Source organism: Platalea leucorodia (genome assembly GCF_965183815.1).
Source record: "Platalea leucorodia genome assembly, chromosome: 9".
NCBI classification, from domain to species: Eukaryota; Metazoa; Chordata; class Aves; order Pelecaniformes; family Threskiornithidae; genus Platalea; species Platalea leucorodia.
In genome coordinates, this window is record NC_138831.1 from 27,792,629 (window position 1) to 27,816,198 (window position 23,570).

At 43.7% G+C, this 23,570-nt stretch overlaps 2 protein-coding genes across 2 annotated transcripts; both read right to left on the reverse strand.

Annotated features, from left to right (window-relative positions):
• Window positions 1–2,060: 2,060 nt before the first annotated feature.
• LOC309594782 (olfactory receptor 12D1-like) lies at window positions 2,061–3,002 on the reverse strand (the record flags this gene model as incomplete). The annotated part of the gene is made up of 1 exon (XM_082321124.1): window positions 2,061–3,002. The coding sequence occupies one exon, from the start codon at window positions 3,000–3,002 to the stop codon at window positions 2,061–2,063; it is 942 nt and encodes a 313-aa protein (XP_082177250.1).
• Window positions 3,003–11,915: 8,913 nt separating this feature from the next.
• Window positions 11,916–12,965, reverse strand: LOC309594893 (olfactory receptor 10A7-like; the record flags this gene model as incomplete). Its single annotated transcript, XM_082321295.1, has 1 exon — window positions 11,916–12,965. One exon carries the CDS (start codon window positions 12,963–12,965, stop codon window positions 11,916–11,918), a length of 1,050 nt encoding a protein of 349 aa, XP_082177421.1.
• Window positions 12,966–23,570: the final 10,605 nt, after the last annotated feature.

Below are 23,570 nucleotides of genomic sequence, written 5' to 3' on the forward strand. Positions count from 1 at the left end.
ATGCCTCTCGGCTACTGATGGGATGGAGGAAAACACCACCTGTGCTCCTGATCCTTCAAGCAATCGCCCTAGTTCTCTAAAATCCCTTTTGATTGTCTTGATGCCACTATCAGCTACCTCATCACTGCCGACTTGAACAACCACTAGTGGATAATAATCAGAAGCTTTCCCCAGCCTGGGGAGCTTCCTGGTAACATTTCTTATCCTTGCCCCAGGGAGGCAGCAGACTTCCCTATGGTATGGGTCCGGTCAGCATATCGGGCCCTCTGTTCCCCTCAGAAGGGAGTCACCTACGACAATTACCCTTCTTTTTTTCTTCCCAATGGCCGTTGTAATGCGCGGGGCTGACTGCTTTCCCCCAGTCAACCCTTTGGATGGATCCCTGTCTGTATCTTCATCCTCCTGGCCCTCAGGTTCCAGAGCCTCATACCTGTTGTGTAAGGGCACCTGGAGGGGTGAGGCTGGCCGGGAGAGGATTTGCCTGCTGCGCCGGGCTGGGATCCACATCCATCCTTCTCCTTCTCTTGGGTCCCCTCCCTCTGCCTGACGGCATGAGGGCAGGGGAGCCTCTCCCTCACTTGATGCTTCCGTCATCTAAGCCTGGATCTCTTCAGGGTCTGTTGCCAACATCCAGGAGCCTGTTCACATCTTATATTGACACCTTGCATGTTCCACAGGATTGGCACATATGAAGCAGAACCAAGTGGATTCCTGTGTCTTTCCAGAGCATCAGGTGGAGGACGCACAAGTCTCTTATATGATGTCTATAGATGCCTTTTCTTAGGCAACCAAATCACATTTGTGTTCTTACAGTGAGTATCGTTTTAAGTGCCTCACTGTCAGATGATTAATGCTATTGCATGGATCTGAATTGTCAAGCTGGAAAGGATGAAACCTTTCTCAAATCTGTGGATTGCAAATGCATAGCCAACTGAGTCAAGGTATCATCTCTAGAAACCATACCTACAGCCAGGAGTTTGCCCTCCATTCTCTGCATCTAGGCCATTATGCAGACAATTCAGAGCACCCCTTTATTCTGTCCTCAGTAATCCAAAAGGCAGACACAGCACATCTAGTGCCCGAGAATGTCATATGCCTTTCATCTAACTCAACATGGAACTGCAGTCCAGGCTACGACTGAAGGTGGTGAATGTCTGTGTAAAGAACCACAGCACCTAAAAATGCAGCACTTATAAACCGCTGCACCCCACATTAAAATTGGGATTTAGTGCCTAAGTGTAAGTAGATATCTGGTGTTATTAGAAATGTCCATACTTCACAGGCATGAAGTACGACAAGGGACCTGCAACAGGCCTGTTCTGTTCTGGATCCACAGGCAAAGTCTGGGTAGGATACTTGAGGACATTCAACATGTCTGTAGCAGTCTGTGTAAATGCAAATCAATTGTTTCATCATTGACCATAATGTGAATCTGGAAAAGTAGATAGACACATAAATACATTTAAGTACATAAATCTAGGCAAGATAAGCCACACTGCTAAAGCTAGTAGAGGTCAAGCTCACATTCATTTTTAAGTTCACATTTAAATCTAGGTTCCCCTTATACTTAATGGAAAGAAACAGATCCCTCCAGAGGGCTGACTCAAGTCAAATGTTGACAATATCATTCTCAGGCTATGCCCACCCAAAATGTAACACATGCTAGCTCTCTTCAGCTCTACAGAAGGTCTGAATGACAGGAGAGTCATTCAGCTGCCTCAACATAGCCGTCAAGTAGTCATTTAATCCCTTAGATTATCCAGGACAACTGCATGGGGCTGTCAGCTATGCCTCAAGTTGTGCAAGAGACACACATGCTTCTGTATTGGAAGACGGAGACCAGATGGGGTACCATAAGACACCTTAAAATGATGGAAGAAGACTCAAGTCCTTGAATATCTCCCCTGATTTAGATCTACGCAATTAAATTCTAAATGTGTTAAACTACATGAGATAATCAGTAGTTTTTCAGTCTCTTGCAATACAGTGTCCTTTTGACCTCTTTCCTTATAAATACGAGAGGTGGAGTAACCGCATTCTGAGCCTTGTCCTTGTTTTAGTCACTTTCCTCCAGGAAAGAGTTTTCTCCCTAACATTTTTTTCAGGGCAGATCTCACCTCCTGGTTCCTAAGAGTGTAAATCAAGGGGTTCAGAGCTGGGGTGACAGCACTGTACATGAGGGACACTTGCACATCCCTCTTAGGGAAGCTTCCTGAGGCGGGTGGTGTATAGTTGAAGAACACTGGTATGTAAAGCAGTGCCACAACGGTGAGGTGGGAGGCACAGGTGGAGAAGGGCTTCCATCTTTCTTCCTGGGACCGGACTTTATAGAAGAGGAAGGAGATAATATAGAGATAGGAGAGGACTATGAGAGTGAAGGGGCCTAGAGCAATAGATGTGGTGACAACGTTGAGGAGGGCCATGTTGAGGCTGGTACTACTGCAAGCCAAGTTCAACAGTGGCTTGATGTCACAGAAGAAGTGATGAATGTGGTTGTGGCCACAGAAGCTCAGTTGAGAGGTCATGACTGAGTGCACCATGGCATGTACAAAACCAGTGGACCAGCTGGCCACAGCCAGCAGCAGACAAGTCCGTGGGCTCATGACGAGGGTGTAGCGCAAAGGGTTGCAAATGGCCACATAGCGGTTGTAGGCCATGGTGGCCAGGAGCACAGCCGCAGTACTGCCCAGGAAGTGGAAGAAGTGGAGCTGGGCCAAGCACCCACCAAAAGAGATGGGCTGATGCCCAAAGAGAAAGCCAGTCAACATCTTGGGAACAGTGACTGCGGAGTAGAAAATATCCAGGCAGGACAAGTTCCCCAGGAAGAAGTACATCGGGGTGTGGAGCCGGAGCTCAGATATCACCATGGTCACAACGGCACCATTTCCCAGAAGACTGGTCAAGTAGAGCAACAGAAAGGAGATGAAGAAAAAGTGCTGCAGCCCCTGGATATCGGTGAGGCCCAAAAGGATGAACTCACTGACCTCTGTCTGGTTCAGCATTGCTAGAACAATAAGAAGCAAAGGCGAAATGTCAAGGTTCCACAGTTGTGAGGAGTAACAGCATTACAAAACTCGTTTGCTTCTGTGCTATTTTAATACAAACAAATGCAGAAAAGAGCAAAACATAACACATGTAATCAAATGTAAAAGCTGCATAGAAACTCAAGAAATTAGCATGGACAAGGAGAACTTTAATGTAGTCTTCTACTTTCTGTCTAGAACAAAGAAAAGAGTAAAATATTACCAAGGGGAAAATATTAAAATAAAAACTTCTATCTATGCATAACAGCAGAATATGTAAGACGTAAAACATTGCTGCTTCTTCACCTTCAGCCACGTTCATATTTCAATTCTGCTCATCTGTAACTTCCTGCTACAACCTTTGATCTCATCAATAAAGCTTCTAACTCATAATGCGAATCACTCCTGATGCTTTCTTTCTACTATTGTGCCTACATTTCATTAAGCCAATTTCAACTTTCACATTTCTAATGGTTACCATCTCTTCCAGACAGTTCTTTGATCTTAAAAATTGCACAACTTCCATGTTTTTATCAACAGTCACCAGAAGGTGCTCCAAGGTACCATACAATCATCAGCATTTCTGTTGTATGTTGCTGAGAATAAAGGAAAAGGATGCCTTAGCATGTGGTCACAAACTGTTTTTGTTACTGGACCGTATACTTTGCCTAAAGAATGTCTTTTTGTTGAGCAGCAGCAGATGAATGGGACAAAAGCCAGCATTTCACCTCCTACAATACTGTGATGGAGCAAGACTGAATTTGCAGGAGGAGAGTTAGCTGATGCAAGTTCCAGACAAATTGGCTCATCCCACTGAAAGCTGATCGCACTGCCCCACTGAGACAATATGATCAGTTCTGTCAGTATCACTAGTCTTCTAAAATGCAAATGACTAAGCACATGCTTTCACTTTTTTTCTGTTTCAGGTAAGTTTGTTTATTGCTATCGGTAGGTCCCAACCATATCCCATAGAGAACAAAGTCCTGAGATTATTTTACTAGGGCAGGTAGGCACAGGTATTTCTAGCTTACAATACAGACTGCAAATTCTACAAGACGAGTAGTTTTCTCTGTACACTCAATGCAGTGATGATTAATATTGATGAATACAACTAATGAGAAAATAATTACTCCCAAAATATTTCTTGTAAAGAGGTTAAAACACATATAGATAAGTTTCACAGCTGTTCTTGTCCATTCCATTGTACTATATAATGTTATTGAAAATAGGTGCTTTTTGAAAGTCATTATGATATATCTCCAGCCCAGTCACTCTCTTCTCATACTTCTTTAGCTTATTATTTCAGCATGAAAACAGTAAACAAACAGGCAACTTCTAAACTGGTTTCATAATAAAAGAACATGAGCACGTAGCCTAAAGGTAATTTACGCACATATGCGTCCGCTCTAAAAAACTGGTCATATCTCTGAAAATACTTTTAGTCTGATCTTTGAACAAGCTCTATTGGAAACACTAGATTTGATAATATTATAGACTTGTCAAAATTTTAGTCAGTCACCTGCACTTGAAGAGGTATAGATGCAATTCTCTGTGAAATACAAATGCTTCAGTTTCTTACACGTCATTTGCCACCTTTAAGCACCGAAGTCCTCCTCGCTGAAATCCATCTGCGGAAAGACATCACCCCGTTAAGGTGTGTTCCACAACCTCCTCTGATTTGGCCTGTTTTTCTCAGTCAACCATAGGTGATCTAATCCCTTTCCTCTATTCCTTCTCTTTCTAACACTCCCCTTCTGTTTCACAGATGCTGACTAATATTTCTCCAATTAACTGATTAACACATCCAGTCCGAGGAAAATAGTTCTCCCTATCTTCTTTTTTTTTGTATTTTAAGACTCTTGCTTAAATACAAATGCAAAGAAAAGACTGCATGCTGAAGCTTGCCTATTTTTCCAACTATCTAAGTTACATAACAAAAAAAAAGATAATCCTGCACAAACCTCACCTCACTATCAACCAGCACTTTTCTCATTGTAGCAGGGCCCTCTGATAGTGAGCCAGAAAGCAAAGCTGAGGACAAAACAACTTATTTTGTAGAGTTAAAAGACTGAGAATTTCTGTTCTCCGTTTTTCTTCCATATCTGCCTGGCATTCTTCCAGCTGAGAGATTAATCTGCACCTGTGATGATAATGACTCCTGCAAGTTCTCAGGAGCTTGTAGTTATTCAGGTAGGATGTAAGCAGGAAGCTTTGCAAACTGTACCAAATCTCTGATGACCTAGTTAGAGGGGGGAAAAAAGTCTTTTTAGCATGCCCAGAATGTGCAAAATACCAACAACATCATGCGGGAAGTAAATTTCCTGTTGTTTTGATCAGTCTCCTGAGATGAGATTTGCGAATCAATGGTGAGTTGCAGAGCAACAAACAAAGTGTTGCCTAAACATAATGCATAGATGAGCCACATGCAAAACATGACAAGCAAAGACAAGCAAGATGAAGCAGCCCACAGAGACTAGCTAATAACAACAACAACAACCACAAATCCAAAAAAACACACATACAAAAAAGCAAACACAAATATCTCCATCTCAGTGCACAGAGATGGCTAAAAATTCTCCTGGCAATAGAGGCATGAGTCATGCAACCTCAGCTGAACTGGAGCAGTGTTTAGGCAACGTTTCCTAAATCTCTTTCAAATATTAGAGTTTGAGAAACCAAGTATGTGTTCCATCCATTCTGATCTGTTAGGATTTCTGATGGGTTTGGTGTGGTTTTTTTTTGTTGTTTTTTTTTTTTTTGTTGGCATTTCACAGATAAGGAGGAGTTTCTGGCCTCTTTGTAGTCAAAAACACCCCAAATTTGCATCTTAAGCTTAATTTTCAATCCTGTGGAAAAATTTCCACAACTGTTTACAGAAGTAACACGTCCAGTTCTACCCGAAGTAGTTCAGATGTCGGTGTGTAAATCCCACAGGAACTTTTGAATCACACAGATGCCTCTTTCTAGGAAGGTGGCTTTAACATTTCCTCTATAAAGCTCCTGGCAGCTCAGCTCCAGGCTGATCTCGGGTTTGAAAACCCAGTATGTTTAGCATAGTTTTGTAGACACACAGAATAAGGTAGGTTGGAAGACACCTCTGCAGTCTCCAGTCCTTCCCCCGCTCAAAGCAGGCCACCTGGATAGGGTCTCGTCCAGTAAAGTTTTCAACAATTTCAACGATATTTAGGCATATCTGGGTGGCCTGTTCCAAGTCTGAATACCCTAAAGGTGAAAAAGTATTCCCTAGTATCTAATCCAAATTTCCCATGTTCCGACTTGCGCCCATCACCTTGCATCTTATCACTGCGCTCCTTTGAGAAATACTTGCCCCCATTGTCTCTAAGAGAATCCACACCCACACTAAGTAGTTGCAGATAGCAATATGATCTCCTTCCCCTAGGGAGGGACAAGGATGAAGAAACCCAGTCTCCCAGAGCCTCCTGGTCCTTGAAGTGTGTCAGACCACTAATCACCCTGGTGTCCCTGTGTTCCCCCACTGGACTTGCTCCACTAGGCAATGTCTTTCCAGTACTGGGCAGTCCAAGATTGGATACATTCTTCCAGATGTGATCTCAGAAGTGCCATAGAGAGGGGAAGGATTGGTACTCTCCACCGGCTGCCTGTGCTCTTGCCAGTGCAGCCCAAGATGCATTTGGACTTCCTTGCAGCAAGAACATGCTGCTGGCACACATTTGACTTCTTGCCCACCAAACGCCCAAAAGCTGCTTTTTCTGCAAACCTGCTTTCTACCCAGTCATAGAATCATAGAATTGTTTAGGTTGAAAAAGACCTTTAAGATCATCAGGTCCAACTGTTAACCTAACACTGCCAAATCCACCACTAAACCACGTCCCTAACCACCACATCTACACATCTTTGAAATACCTCCAGGGATGGGGACTCAACCACTTCCCTGGGCAGCCTGTCCCAGTGCCTGACTATCCTTTCGGTGAAGAAGTTTTTCCTAATATCCAATCTCAGCCTCCCCTGGTGCAACTGGAGGCTGTTTCCTCTAGTCCTATTGCTTGTTACTAGGGAGAAGAGAGCGACCCGCACCTCGCTACCACCTCCTTTCAGGTAGTGGTAGAGAGCGATAAGCTCTCCCCTCAGTCTCCTCTTCTCCAGACTAAACAACCCCAGTTCCCTCAGTGGCTCCTCATAAGACTTGTGCTGTAGACCCTTCACCAGCTTCGTTGCCCTTCTCTGGACATGCTCCAGCATCTCAATGTCCTTCTTGTAGTGAGAGGCCCAAAACTGAACACAGTACTCAAGGTGTGGGCTCACCAGTGCCGAGTACAGGGGGACGATCACTTCCCTAGTTCTGCTGGCCACACTATTCCTGATACAAGCCAGGATGCCATTGGCCTTCTTGGCCACCTGGGCACACTGCCGGCTCATATTCAGGCGGCTGTCGACCAACACCCCCAGGTCCTTTTCTACCAGGCAGCTCTCCAGCCACTCTTCCCCAAGCCTGTTAGCGTTGCATGGGGTTGTTGTGGTCCAAGTGCAGGACCCGACATCCCCTGGCCTGCCCTGTGACGTGGGGTTGTTCCTTTCTTCCCAGATGTGCAAGTTTTCATTTGCTTTTGTTGAACCTCAGGAGGTTCCAGTCAGACCATTTTTCTGGCCTGTCAATGTCCTCCTGAAGACAGCTCTTCCCTCCAATGCATCACCACTCCCTCCAGTTTGGAAGCATCAGCAAACATGCTGAGAGTGCACTCTATTCCATCATTCTGATTGTCAATAAAGAAATTAAACTGTAGTAGCCACAGTACTGATCCCTGAGAAATACCACTAGTAACTAGCTGCTAGCAGGACTTCTTACCACATAGCCATTTGAGCCTGGCAATCCTGACCATTGACATTATTACCCACTTGCCCAGTGCATATCTTCCAAATTTAGATGTAAGGAGTCTGTAGGAGACTGTACTGAAGGCCTTGCTCAAAGTAAGGTATACAACATCCACTGCCCTCCCATGTCTGTCCAGACAGTTATCTCATCATAGAAGTCAGTCAGATTGATCAGGCCTGATTTGCCTTTGTTGTATTCATGCTGGCTGTTCCCAACGACCTTCTTGTCCTTCATGTACCTCAGAACGGCTATTAGAAGGATTTATTCCATCACCTTCCCAGGTACTGAGGTGAGACTGTAGTTCCTCAGCTCCTTCTTCTTGCCTTTTTTTGGAGAGGGGTGTGACGTTTGCCTTTTTCCAGGCATCAGGACCTCCTGTGGTCACCATGACCTTTCAAAGACAAAAGAGAGTGAACTTGCAGGGGTATCAACCAGTTCCTTCAACACAACCCTTGGGTGTTTCCCATCCAGTCTCACGCACTTTTGTATGTACAATTGACCTAAGTGCTCTAGCTGTGTCTTCTTATCCTGCTCATGCTGCTTCGCTCCCACATACTTTGCTAGTAGGCTTAAGGAACTGGGGACCCTGAAGGCACACCTTATCAGTGAAATGTAAGGCAAAACAGGCATTGCATACCCCAGCCTTTTCAATGTCCTAGGTCACGAGGTCTGCTGCCCATTGACCAGTGGACTTACATTTTCCTTACCCTTCCTTTTTCTGTCAATGTACATCTAGAAACTCTTCTTCTTGCTCTTCCAGTACCTTGCTAGTTCCAACTCCAGCTGGGCGCTGGCTTTCCTAACTCCATCCCTGCATGGTCCATATTCCTTCTGGTTTGCCTGTCCCTGTTTCCACCTTCTATGCACTTCCTTTCTTGTTTGAGCCAGGGGAGTCAGGAGTCACCCCAAGGGGTCCATACCAGGATACCACCTTTCTGAAGCAAAACAGCCTCCCACACAAACATGTAGGAGCAATACAGAGATTTGGCTGCCCTACATACCACTCAAATTCTAAGACAGTTTTGGTTATTCTCCTTCTGTGACCTCACTCGCTCCAGTAGCTGACACCACAGGCTGCAGGGCATCCACACCCCCAGTCTGACTCCAGCTGGTACAAATTTTCACTCACAGACACACAGGGCCCAGCGGTAGCTGAGAAAAGATTTAATAAGAACATATAAGATGATGGGACAGACTGTGGAGATGAGGTGCAGCGCTTAGCCAGACAAGTGCACTGACTGGCCCCGTTTTACATGTGACCAGCCCATTTTATACCCTCTTCAGTCTACCTTCCCTTTGTTTCCCCTTCATTGGGTCATTGATTGACCAGGTTGGGTTCTCCTCACTGTCTCCCTTATCATTTGTCGGTCAGATTTGTGTCCCTGTAAGTTCTTGTTCATTGCTTCCTCCCTTTCTCATCATCCCTTGTTGCATTGAAAAAGGTCCTTGACCAGGTAGTTCTAAAGGAGCAGGCACTGCCCTTCCACATATCCTTACAAAGGCGTTCAAATTTTTTCACCATATAGGCTATGTCTACACTGCCTTTGCTAGCTTTGTTTAATGGCCCATGACTACTCGCTATGTTCAGAGGAGAGATTCACGCTGTCCAAATGAGAACCAAAGTGTCAGGATGCGGTGACTTCAGGCTCCATGCCAGCATAACACCACAAACAGGAGCTTTGGGAGGATATGTTTCAACTGAAGACATGTTTATACAAGCACAAGGTATTTACTGAACGCAGAAGTAAAAGTGGAAAACTGTTTGTATGAGGGAGTGGGTTAACTGCAAAAGGCCAAGTGACTCAGTTTATTCTTTTCTGCAACTGTGTAAGCCTCCTACCTCTTGCCCACTCCCCTCTCCCGTGGGGAGAAAATCAAAGGGAAGTGAAAAGACTCGTGGATCAAGGTAATGACAGTTCAATAAGGAGAGCAAAAGCCGTACACACAAGCAAAAAATGAACTAATTCACTATTTCCCGTCGTCAGGCAGATGTCCAGCCACTTCCTAGGAAGCAGGGGCTCAGCATGCCTAGCTGTTGCTTGTGAAGACAAACACCTTAACCATGAACATTCCCCCTTCCTCCTGCATTCCCTGAGCTTTTATTGCTGAGCAAAACAACATATGGTACGGAATATCCCCTTGGGCAGTTTGGGTCAGCTGTCCTGGCTGTGTCCCCCTACCAGCCTCTTCCCTACTCCCAGCCTACTGGTCTTTGTGGGGGGTGGGACTGAAGAGAAAGACTTGACTCGGTACAAGCACTATTGAGCAACAGCCAAAATATTGGTGTTTGAGCCACAAAGGCAAAGCACACACCATAGGGGCTGCTATGAAGAAAGTTGACTCCATCCCAGCCAGACACAGTACAATCTCCACCCCTTATTCCACACCATCTGTGTTGTGCTCAGGTCCAACATTATCTGATACATCGAAGGATCCTCTGACCATCCCATTCACATGTTGTTTCATTTCTATAGCCTACTCAAACCTTTCCTCTTACCTAACCCACACTGCATTAAAATATTTCATCCTTCTACCCCATACCTTTCTTTTTATTTCCCATTTTATCTGTTTCTTATTCCCAAAATCCCCTCTTACCAACACTTGTAACTCATACTACTGTGGTGGGTCGACCTTGGACTGCAGCCAGACTCCCACCTAGCTGTTCTCTCATGCCCCCTCCTCCACAGGACAGGACAGGAGGAGAAAATAAGATGAAAAAGCTCTTGAATTGAGGTAAGAACTGGGAGATCATTGACTAATTACCATCACGGGCAAAACAGACTGACTTGGGGAAAACTAATTTAATTTATTGCCCATTAAAATAGATTGGATGGTGAGAAACAAAGACAAAACTAAAGCACCTTTCCCCCACCCCTCATTATTCTTCACAGGCTCAACTTCACTCCTTCATTCCCAAATCTTCTACCTCCTCCCAGCCCCAAGCTGCGCAGGCGGTATGAGGAATGGAGGGTTGTGGTCGGTTCATAACCATTTGCCTCTGCTGCTCCTTCCTCCTCACGCTTTTCCCCTGCTCCAGTGTGGGCCTTCTCTGGGGGCTGCAGTCCTTCAGGATAAACCTGCTCTAGCATGAGCTTTCCATGAGCTGCTGTTCCCCACTACCAAAACCTCGCCACATACACCCAATACACCAGGAGTTGTGTAATTGTCCTTTTGTATTTGTGGTAGAGTGCCTTTGTTACTTCTGGTCTAAGAGACAGTGGTGTAAATTAGGTATTAATCACACAAATTGGAAGAGAAAATGCTGCTCAGATATAAGCAAGACCAGAATTGGGGTTGAAGTTAGATCGAAATAAGCAGAGAGAAAATAAAAGTGCAAGTCACATTTCACTTTGATGAACACTCCATCTGGCAAGCCAGAAAAAGAATCAGACAGAAAGTATCAGGTTCAATGATTAAGAAACAATCCTCTCCCATAGCTTTCTTTCAGTCAACATGAGGAGGGAATTAATTACAACAAAGCTACTGCAGCTGGCTGACAATGTTTCAGTTTACCCTTTCTGTTTTGAACTGAGCAAGTTACTAGCTAGTTTGGGAAAGAGATCTTTGTTCTGAGAGGGAAAAAAATCAGATCAAGTCTAGACTTGAACCCGGTCTCTCCCATCAGTAGGAAGGACACTTCCAGGAGACACAGCTCCTCCCCTCCAATCATAAGGTACTAGCTTGTTTCTCAACTCATTTTTGAGGTGTTTGTTGGTTTGTTTTTTTTTTTGAGGGGGAAAAGTTGCAGGCTATCACTTCTGCTTTCATGGAGAGGAAAACAAACTTCTTTTTTCCCAAGCCAGAGACATCATATACTTATGGACATAGAGGTAGAATGATGGGGGAGGATAAGAATTTTATAATCCACTTTTGTAATATTCCTACGCTGAGTCAGGTTTACTTATTTGTTTGTGAGGCCAGAGGTAACAACAATTTATTTGTTCTAATACACCGAGTAAAAAAGGCCAGATATTTTATGGATTTAACAGCAAAGGATTGCTAAAGTAGCATGGGTCTTTTTGAAAGGCATTTCACTTCATTCATAAATTCCATTTAATTCTTTTACTAGGGAAACACTTATGTTCTGTGCAGCTACAAGGGATCCATCGCCTGGATGGAGAAAAAACAGCCATCTGCTTCCTAAGTAACCACTTGTCGATGCATCTGCTCAGGCTTTGCTTGGCTTCCTGATTCCTCAAGCCGTAGATGATGGGGTTGAGCATGGGGGTGACAACTGCGTGAGACAGGGAAACCATTTTCTTCATGCTGGATGAGAGGCTGGACTTGCGTCGCAGGTGAGTGATGCCAGCTGTGCTGTAGAAAAGAGTCACTACCACCAGGTGAGCTGCACAGGTGGAAAAGGCTCGCCTCTGGCCCACAGCTGAGGGTATCTGAAGAACTGCATGGATAATGTGAAGGTAAGAGATGGCTATCAGAGAAGAGGGAATCGTCACTATTATGACAATAGCAATAAAAATCAGTAGTGCAAGCAAGGCTGTGTCTGCACCCACCAGCTTCAACACAGGAGAAACATCACAAAAGAAATGATCGACCTTATTTCTCCCACAGAAGGGCAGGGTGAATAACCATGTCGTGAAGTCCAGAGTCACAGGGACACCAGACAGCCAAGACCTAATGGCCATCTTGAAGCAGCGATCCCTGTTCATCACGGTGGCATAAAGCACTGGATGGCATATTGCCGCTTGCCGGTCATAAGCCATTGCACCTAAGAGGAAACACTCACAGGTGACAAAAAGAACAATGCAGTTGAGCTGCAAGGCACAAGATGTGAAGGAAATCATTTTTCTCTCCACCAGCAGAATCACAAGCATCTTGGGGACAATGCTCAGGCTGTAGCAGGTCTCTGTCAAGGCAGGATTCTTTAGGAAGTGGTACATGGACATGTGTAAGACAGGGTCAATGGTTGTGATCACAACAATGAGAAAGTTTCCTATCAAGATGGCCAGGAACATGATGGAAATCAGCGTGAAAAACAGGAGTTGCATCTTGCCATGGAAGGCAAACCCCCAAAGTAAGAAGTGAGTCGTGACGGTTTGGTTTCCTGGCTTCATTTCCTCAACGGGTCCCATCCTAAAAGAGAAAAAAAAACGCAAAAACCTACACTACAAAAGGATTAGTAGCTTGGGACAGACTTGTGGTCTCAGAAATAGCTACAGTTGCAAGTAAAATGGGGTTTAAAACACGAGGCGAAACTTGGATTGGATATGAGAGTGACCCCAGTGTAAAACATCTCAGCTGGGGAACCTGTACAAGATCATTTTTAACAGTCACAGGCTGGGATTCATCTTCTCTAAATTAGGTGAACAGAAGATAGACATACAAATTTCAGATAACCATTCTGTGTTTATTTTATACAGAAAGAGATGGATACCTCCAAAGGGCAGGTCACCTTAGCGTAACAGTGGCATCTATGATGAGACAGGAGAATTTCACTTTGGATGGGCCAGATGTCTCCCAGTTAACTTCAGCATCTAAGTGTCTATAGACATCTACATTTGAGCCAGTCATCTTAGAGTCACTTTATATTTAATGATGAGAAACGCAGCACAAGACAGAAGCACAATTTCTTTCCTTCTAAGATGGACGTCCAAGGATGCCAGGCTTGGTGGTATCATTGATAATGAAGTGAGTATACAATGACCAAATTTTTGGATAGCTGGAATTAACCGAAATTCATTTAATTATTGGTGCTCTAAGCTAGGTGATACGGAGATCGTGTGGCTTGCCACCTACTGGTTTGACTCAAGCAGCAGTGATCTACCTACATTCTTTTCATTGTTAACCCTGCAAAAGTACAATCCAAACCTAAACAAATTTAAATTAATAAAAGTGTTCATGCACTTACGTTTGTTTCATCAAATCATATAAAGCCCATATTCTGAGTTTTCATTTAAGATAAGCTCTGCGGAGTAAAAAGATGCTCAGCATACAAACAGCTGCCCACATAAAAGTGTTCGCCTGCATCTACGCCTTTTTCTGGGAATTTATCGTCTCATCAGATCTGCTAACAGAATTACTTGTCTGGAAAACTTCCTGGACTGTTTCAGCCAAAACATACTTGGCTGATTTTTGAAAGACACATAAAGAGAATAATAGAATCATATTTTTTTTTCTGTGTTTACACCATTGGGATTGAGATAATGTGGCCTGCAGGATCATGGAGTTCAGTTTTACTCTTAGAGAACTAAAGATTAACATTTTGTCTTCAGGGTTCACGTGCATGAGATGAGAAAATATGTGTATATATATGTGTAACAAAAATTCCAAAATAATAATGAGAAATAAATTGCTTAGAGTCCCATGAAGATATCTGTATGTCCAGTGGGATTGTGGTTTCCATCCACAGACGAAGGAAGACTCTCGCTACCTACACAGCACTCAAACCGTATCACTAATAATGATAAAGTAGCTTAAGATTTTGGAGTCTTTGGCTTTTTAGGATTTCTGAAAATGCCTTTTTCTTTTCCTTAGCAATGACAAAAGAGAAAATGAGGAGAGGAGAAAGTACAGACACTGTGATTCATTTGTTCAACATATTTATCAGCAAAATAGGCAGCTACAGTTGCCAAAGTTTTCTACAGACAATAGAAATAAGCAAGTCTACTGTCAGTATAATTCATGTTTCTCCGCCATAGACATCTAAAATAATACGAATCGCTGATGCCGCAGAGGCTCCTATTTCCCTCGGATGAGCGAGTGAGTAATTCAGATGTAAAAATCTGCATTGACAGTGCCTAAAGGTAGGTGGGATAGATTCCTCTTATATATCATAATTGGAGCTCCAGGCTCCAATTAGAAAAATAAACCATGGAAACACACTTATGTTTTGGTTTTGCCTTAGGAACCAACTAAGAATTCAGGAATAGAAATTGAAATATTACCTTATGTTACTAAAACTGGTAGAGTTTTCTCTCTCTCTCTTCAGTAGGGGCAATAATTCCAAAGGCAGAGAGGAAGAGAAATTATGAATAGAGAGAAAAAAAGAAAAAACAAAAAAATCCCTTTGTTTTCCTCTGTAAGAGGCAGCGTCTCCTCTCTGCTTCCAAAGGCTCCTACAACTAATGGGTGGAGGTATTTGAATTTTCATGTGCTCCCAGTAGGATCAGGTCTCCAGGCAGAAACTTTTTGGTATGATGAAATCATATGTTAAGTGATCTTTTGTTATCCATGGTCTATATAAACATGCAGTATGTTTTAGGACATACTAGCAGTCTAAGTATAGTATAAGCAAACTTTCCTTCCACATGTTCAGTGTTGTACAAGTAAGTGATATAATTGTTAACAGTAATAATAGGATATTCTCTTATTCTTTTTCTTATCTAGTTTACCAATATTAGGGAAAAAAAATGGAATTTGACGTATGTTGATTTCCCAGTAGCCGAAGAGACTTTCAAGAGATCATTAAAAAATCCTTGAGTAGCAATGGTGTTACGAATATAGAGCATTGCAATAGGATACCAATGTATCACATAACCCTAAATATGCCAAGCAGTAGTACAATAACGGCTTATCTTACAGACTTTTTTTTTTTTTTTTTTTTTTTTTTTTACTGCTTTTGTCCACTTTATTCTGGAAATGGTAGATTTCTTTTGGTAGATGTCTGCTGGTCATCTGAAGCACTCTCCATGATGGTGTGGTAACTCAGCGTAAGACACAGGTGAAAAGTTAGGTGATGTCAATTCAAGACTGAAGTATTTAACACTTAATCAACTCCAGCAAAGTCTAGCTTTGTATCCTGAAAAATCTAGAAAGACAAGTCAAACGAGTGGAACAAGAAGAAAGCTCTTGTACCAGTGCATCACAGCTGGGAAATGTCACAGAGGAGCCATTAATTTTGTCCTGTTGCAAAAGGTTTGACTTGAGCCCCCACTCCCTGACTGTACACCATGCAGATCTTATCCTGCTTCTGGTCTGCCATGAGTTTAGTGGCTTTCTCATTTGTGTGAATTCTCTCATTCGTGTGAATGCAAATGCCTTTAGCCATGTGTGGTGGCCTGGCTTTGGCCAGCTGCCAGGCTCTCACCCAGCTGCTCTCTCACTCCTCCTTCTCAACAGGACAGGACAGGACAGGGTGAGAAAATACGGTAGAAAAGCTTGTGGGTCAGGGTGGTCACTTACCAATTACCGTCATGGGCAAAACCGAGTGACTTGGGGAAAATTAACTTAATTTATTGCCAGTTAAAATAGATTGGATGGTGAGAAACAAAGACAAAACTAAAACAGCTTCCCCCCACCTTCCCCTTTTTCCTGGGCTCAACCAGGAATGGGGGGTTACCATCAGTTCATAACAGTTTACCTCTGCTGCTCCTTCCTCCTCACACTTTTCCTTTGCTCCAGCGTGGGTCTTCTCTGGGGTCTGCAGCCTCTCAGGATAAACCTGGTCTAGTGTGGGCTTTCCATGAGCTGCAGTTCCCCGCTACTGAAACCTTGCCACGTACACCCAATACACCAGGAATTGTATAATTGTCCTTTTATATTTGTAGTAGAGTGCCTTTTTCTTTTTAATCTTCTTTTCAATCTTTTTAAGTCTGACCTTTGGCACTTAAAGGGTAAAAATATCCTGCCACATTGAGTTACTTTGGCAGATGTCCTTCTGCAGCATGTGCATAAAGAAACTACAGGTAATACACATCTTTGTCTCTCTGTGTCGTGGAGTTGTCTACCAACCTGACCTACTTTTCTAAGATCTGAATGCTGTAGCGACCTCTTTCTTGTCTAAGAGCCTGGATGTATATTCTCTTCACTGACTATAAAGGCAGACTCAAATTTAGATTCCTGCCCTTAGGATGATGGACTAACAGAACCCCATAGCTGAGTTACCTTCATCAATAGGCACCAATCCCTTTCTTACCTGTTTGGAGTGGCACACTGCAGCCTAATATGAATGTCTAAGATGCTTTAGATGAAATTGCCCATGAAGGAACATCTTTCTGTCAACTGCAGATGAAGCCTTCCTACACAACCAGCTAAAGCGAATAGCTTAACCTCAGACTTCACCTGTGCTGCAGTATAAAGCAGAAACTCTTTCATTACTTGGTGAATTACTGTAGTGAAAGAGCATTGCTATAGAAAAAAGAGAATCACCCCAGCAGCAACAGCTTCAGACCCTATACCCCGAGGCCAGGAACTACCTAAGACAGCAGTATCAGCAGAGCAAGTGTTGCAAGGAGTCCACCCCATTGTTTTTCTCTCAGGCAATTTTCTTGTTTGAAGCTTCAGTAACTCACTAGCCCTTCACAGCTAACCTAAGAAGCTGATGCTGTTTGGAGCCTGTAGGAGGGGACAACACCCTTGTACTAGAAGGGACCAGCAACTGATGAGTGAGTTTTAATTTTTGACACTGTTACCCTTTAACTATTGTTATCTGTTTCTTACTGAGCTAGTACAATTGTTCCACCTTTGGAGGTATTAATGTGTTCAGATTAAAATGCTTAACAAGTAGCCATTTATATTTTAATTAATTGTTGACTGGTTGTAGTCATTACAGAGAGAAACAGAAATTCCAAAGGAATTATCTATCATCTCATCCGTGAGATAAATGCCAAGAAAATATCTATTTCTCTCCACTAGTTACAGATTAATCCTTACTAGGTAAGAGGTGGATTTCTGTGCTCTAGATTTTCAAAGTCAGACATGATGTGGTTGTTTTAATATTAAATTAAACAGTTTGCATTATTTATTTCTGTCTGAATGCCTCCTTCGTGGAGGAGGGGCTGAGATATTATTTTTTAGGAGCAGCAAAATCACCAAGAAAGTATGGAATTGTAAAGAGGGAGATAAATACATTAACATAAATAATTAGCAAATTGTGAGCAAATGAGGCAACTATTTGCTTGTCTCCTTCTCCCTAAATGATGTTAGAAAAACTAAGTATTTTATCCTAGCTTTTTTTCCAGATAAATATTTAGGTCATTCATTGATACTAAACTAGGAGGAGCTGTGGACTCCCTCAAGGGTACACAGGCCTTACAGAGAGACCTGGATAGGCTAGAGAGCTGGGCAATCACCAACCATATGAAATTTAGCAAGAGCAAGGTCAGGATTCTCCACCTGTGTTGTGGATGGAGTGATGCACTTTACTCATAAGAGAGAAGCAGCAATATGTTTATTGACACAAACCAGTGATTTAACAAAGTTTAACAGTAAATGAGACTGGTTTAACAAGATTCGATCGCAAGAACCTCATGAGGTTTAACAAGGCCAAGTGAAAGGTCCTGCACCTGGGTTGGGGCAACCCCCAGTATCAATACAGGCTGGGGAATGAAGGGATTGAGAGCAGCCCTGCGGAGAAGGACTTGGGGGTACTGGTGGATGAAAAGCTGGACGTGAGCCGACAATGTGCGTTTGCAGCCCAGAAGGCCAACCGTATCTTGGACTGCATCAAAAGAAGCGTGGCCAGCGGGTCAAGGGAGGTGATTCTCCCCCTCTACTCTGCTCTCATAAGACCCGCCCTGGAGTACTGCATCCAGCTCTGGAGCCCTCAGCACAGGAAAGACATGGACCTGTTGGAGCAGGTCCAGAGGAGGGCCACAAAAATGGTCTCTGACCATTTGGGATGGAGGGATGGAACACCTCTCCTATTTAGAAAGGCTGAGAGAGCTGGGGTTATTCTGCCTGGAGAAGAGAAGGCTCTGGGGAGACCTTATTGCAGCCTTTCAGTACTTAAAGGGGGCTTATAAGCAAGATGGGGACAAACTTTTTAGCAAAAAAAAAGCAAACTTTTTAGAGCCTGTTGTGATAGGACAAGGGGTAATGGTTTTAAACCGAAAGAGTGTAGATTTAGACTAGATACAAGGAAGAAATTTTTTACGATGAAGGTGCTGAAACACTGGAACAGGTTGCCCAGAGAGGTGGTAGATGTCCCATCCCTGGAAACATTCAAGGTCAGGTTGGATGGGGCTCTGAGCAACCTGATCTACTTGAAGATGCCCCTGCTCGTTGCAGGGGGTTGGACTAGATGACCTCTAAAGGTCCCTTCCAACCCAAACTATTCTACGATTCTATGATAAGGTACACTTGATTATTTACTGCATAGAGGACAGGGTAAGTCAGTCAGACGCATCGGGGAGACCCTCCCGTTGAGTCACGAGGTTCAGAGAGGACCCCTTTGCTTTCTAAACTCCTACTCAGAGGGGTCTAGGTGTGGCTGGATCCAGTCCTAATCCCAGACTTGGTCAACAGTTTGTGTCTAAAGGATTATATGTGCACAATCAATCTAAGATACAATCTTAGTGAAGCTTACAATGTTTAGCAAGCTATTAGTCACTTACTGAGGATCTGTTGCAGCAAGGAATCTCTCAGTATTGAGGAGTAAGGGACCTCTGCAGCACGCGTAACCTTGAGAGGCGTCCCTACTCGAGGGGAGATCCTGTTGTGCAGGCTGCTGCTGTGCAGGAGAGCTCAAAGGGCTCTTGGGCTGCTCACTATATATGGGGGTAAGATGATTGACTCATAGTCATATTTGCATACTGACCACAGATTTTAGTTTCTTCCAAATTTGACTTGAGTCGGACATTGACCAGCACTGTGGTTAGGTGGGCACGTTGTTCAAATTAGCCCTTGGCTATTGTGTTGTTATCTGTTTCCCAAATCCACTTTGAGCCAGACGCGGCCATCACGACCAGATGCATCCATTACGACCACCACTGGTGGTTCTCGCTTGAGCAGGGTTACAGGAGATAAAGTCAGGTTGGGGGCGGGGGGAGCACACTGTCATGCTCCACCCCGTGACTATGGTCAATTCATCATATTCTCACAGAGTGGTGGTACGGTCACCTCTTGCCTCTGTGCCATAAATAGTATATTGATAATTTATGCACTTACAGGTCCATCTACAGGTAAGTAGATAGAGGAAGTATTGCTATTTGCTGGGTGTTAGCTTGTATGTTTTGGGTGGTTGGAGCTGGGTTTTTTGTTTTATCGTGTACCACGCCTTTATATAGAATATGATTATAAGCAATAGACACATTAATGTTAGAGTTAGTAAAATCACAACTGGGTGAAGCATGAGACTAAAAACTCCCCTTGCTGTTGGTGACCATCCAAGAAGAGTTTCCCACCAATGGTGTTCTCCATCCTTCTTCACTCTTTCCAAGACAGGTGTCTCTCTTCTGTATCGTGACGAATGGTGATTAGAGTTTTGTGTACATTGTTTCAGACGCGTTCTAGCAGTTGACACAGGTCATCATGTTGTAGTGGTTTCTTCACCAATGTAAGATTCATTCCGATGGGGGCAGGCAATAAATCTTGACTCAATGTATAATTAGATTGTAACAACTGATAAGACCTAACAGGAGCTGAATAATTAAAGTTGCATCCCACAACTTTAGCAAAGTTACAAACACAAATATTTGAGTGATTGCTAGTATCTACAGTAATGGTATCCCCAGCCCCGGTGGGATGGGGGAGAGAATCAGAAGGGTAAAAGTAAGAAAACTCGTGGGTTGAGATAAAAGCAGTTAAATGATTGAAATAAAATAAAATAAATAAAACCAAATAAAGTAAAATAAAATAATTATAATAATATTAATAATAATAATAAAAAGGAAAACAATACAAAGAGACAGAGAAAAAAAAAACAGGAAAAACAAGTGATGCAACTGCTCACCACCTGTCAACCGATGCCCAGCCAGTCTCCAAGCAGTGATCACTGCCCCCTGGCCAATTGCCCCCAGTTTATATACTAAGCATGTGTAGAGAATTGCTAGTGCAAAACAACGAGATGTCTCAAACAGCCTTGGTGCTAAAACCACAATGCAGAGTGATGGTCGCTAGGACCCAGGACCGGACGGTAGCCTGGAGTGAGGGTAAGGGAGGGAGCCCTGTGGAGCCTCGGCCCCATTCCCCAGAGTCCGTGAAGTGTCTTATCTCCCCCACACGTACTGCCTGGGGGAGGGTCCTGGTATCACTCCTCTTGGTCTGACTGGTTGCCCCTCTTAATTCGACTGGTATCTCTACCACTCCTGGAAGAGTGGTAGACGAGAGAAGGTTCCAGAAGTCCACTCCTGGAAGAGTGGAGACGAGAGAAGGTTCCAGAAGTCCACTCCTGGAAGAGTGGAGACGAGAGAAGGTTCCAGAAGTCCAGAGACTGAAATCCATAAATAGGGACTCTCACTCGCTCTCGGGGGCTCTTTCCACCAAATAACCCCATTGACAGGTCCAACACTGCATCCAGGACTGGTGATTCTCCTCTTTTTCTCTCTCTCCCTCTCTCTTTTTCACTTCTCCTAAGGTAATTAAGTCGTCAAAGTTGATAAATTGTAGTTAAGAGTACTGCACGGCCTACCTTGATTTTCCATAAAGCTGCATAGCTTAGCTGCATAGCTGGGGTGGATATAATCGTGAGAGGGTTGGTGGGTATCAAATATTTGTACTCCACCTCTGTCTCTATAGAAGCTTTCTCTTAAAGCTGGTGTTCGTGTACGGACCTTGAGTGTTGGCCCACCTTAATCCACACCGAGAGGATTTGTGAACCTTAGTCACTCCTCCCCCCTCCTCCCCAGGTGGGACGTGACAGCATGAGGTCATGTGGTATGGAATATGCCTTTGACCAGTTTGGGTCAGCTGTCCTGGCTATGCTCGCTCCCGGCTTCTTGTGCACCTCCTTGCTGGCAGAGTATGGGAAGCTGAAAAGTCCTTGACTTAGCATAAGCACCACTTAGCAATGACTAAAACATCAGTGTGTTATCAACATTATTCTCATATTAAATGCAAAACACAGCACTATACCAGCTACTAGGAAGAAAGTTAACTCGATCCCAGCCAAAACCAGGACAATGAGTTCCAACGAGGCTAAGTGCCATGTCCTGCACTTGAGCCACAACAACCCCATGCAACGCTAACAGGCTTGGGGAAGAGTGGCTGGAGAGCTGCCTGGTAGAAAAGGACCTGGGGGTGTTGGTCGACAGCCGCCTGAATATGAGCCGGCAGTGTGCCCAGGTGGCCAAGAAGGCCAATGGCGTCCTGGCTTGTATCAGGAATAGTGTGGCCAGCAGAACTAGGGAAGTGATCGTCCCCCTGTACTCGGCACTGGTGAGGCCGCACCTTCCATACTGTGTTCAGTTTTGGGCCTCTCACTGCAAGAAAGCGGTGTACCCACAGTGAGGGGTGGTGCATCCAGAATGGGTGAAGATTTAAAAGGTTGTTGTAACACTAAAGGGTCTGTGTTTATGGGCATCTGTAATTTGGAAACCTTACTGGGTCCTTCAGTTAATTGTGTATTTTCTGCAACTCCTGTTAGGTAGGCATACTATTTTCTGATATTGGGTTTTTGTCCCCTCTAGGATTGCTTCTAGTAAATTAAAAGGTCCTCTAGCTTGCACAGGTTGTCCCTGATTTATTTTCTCAACTTCTTTAACTGCTTGAACTAAAAATATAAGTCCCTTTTCCCATTCAGAGTATCTTTGTTCTATTTCTTTAAATGCAGTTGAGCTAAACAATAAAGGTCTTTTTTGGCCCATTGGGGCCAGTTTGGAACAGGTTACAGTAAGTAGCGTGTTCAGTGAAACCCCATTCAGCTATAATAGGGTCACGGGAGTGTACTGGTCCCAGGGACTGATACGTTTTTAATTCTTCAGTTAGAGTTTTGATCACCTCTTTATGTTCTAACTTCTACTCCCAGAGTTTGTCTTTCTGTAAGAGTGAGTATAATGGACAGGAAATGATAGAAAATCCAGATACGTGCTTCCTCCAACACCCTAAAGTTCCCGTTAGTTGTTGTAACTCCTTCCTTGATTGGGGCATTTGCAGCTCTTCAATTTTTCTTAAGGTATCTGTAGAAATCACTGCACTGCCTGCTATCCACCAAATACCTAAAAATTTTACCTCTCTACTTGGCCCCTGACGTTTTCTGAGTGGGATCTCAATTTCTGCTTTATCTATCTGTCTTATGCTGGTGCTGCTTCCCTCACCTTCTCAGGGGAAGTTCCTCCAATCAGAATATCATCTATATATTGGTACAGTTTCACATCTTGAGGGAGTGATACTATCAAAAGTTCAGCAAGTGCAGCATAAGCAATTGGTGAATGTTTATACCGCTGTGGGAACCTGTTAAAGGTATATTGTACTCCCTCCAAAGTGAAAGCAAACTTCTCTTTATCCTCCTCCTTTAAGGGAACCATAAATAACATATCTTTTACATCTAGTGCAGCCATCCATGGGTGTGCAGCCGCTTGCAAAATAGATGTTAAGTCTGCAATGTTTGGGACAGCAGCTGTTAGCAGAGCTGTATTAGCATTCAGGTGCCAATAATCAACTGTTAAACATGACCTCCCATCTGGTTTCCACACTGGCCAGACAGGTGACTTATATGGGAAGCGGGTTCGGGAAATAATGTGTTATTTCCCCAAATCAGCTATGACTTCAGAAATTCCATTTCGTGCTGCAGCAGAAATCGGATATTGCAGTACGTTAGTAATTTTTGAATCAGGGAGGGCAGGGGCTGCATGAAGTACATGCACTGTAGCCTCCCTATTTCTGTCAGGGTTGGGATCAATGTTTAAGCCGAAGGACCACACACTGCTATTTGTCAGGTGCCAGGTTCATCCGTTTAAAACATCAAAACCTAAAATATTTTTATATATAACCAGATACATCCATTACAACCGCCACTGGTGGGTCTCGCTTGAGCAGGGTTATGGGAGATAAAAGTCAGGTTGGGGGCGGGGAGCACACCA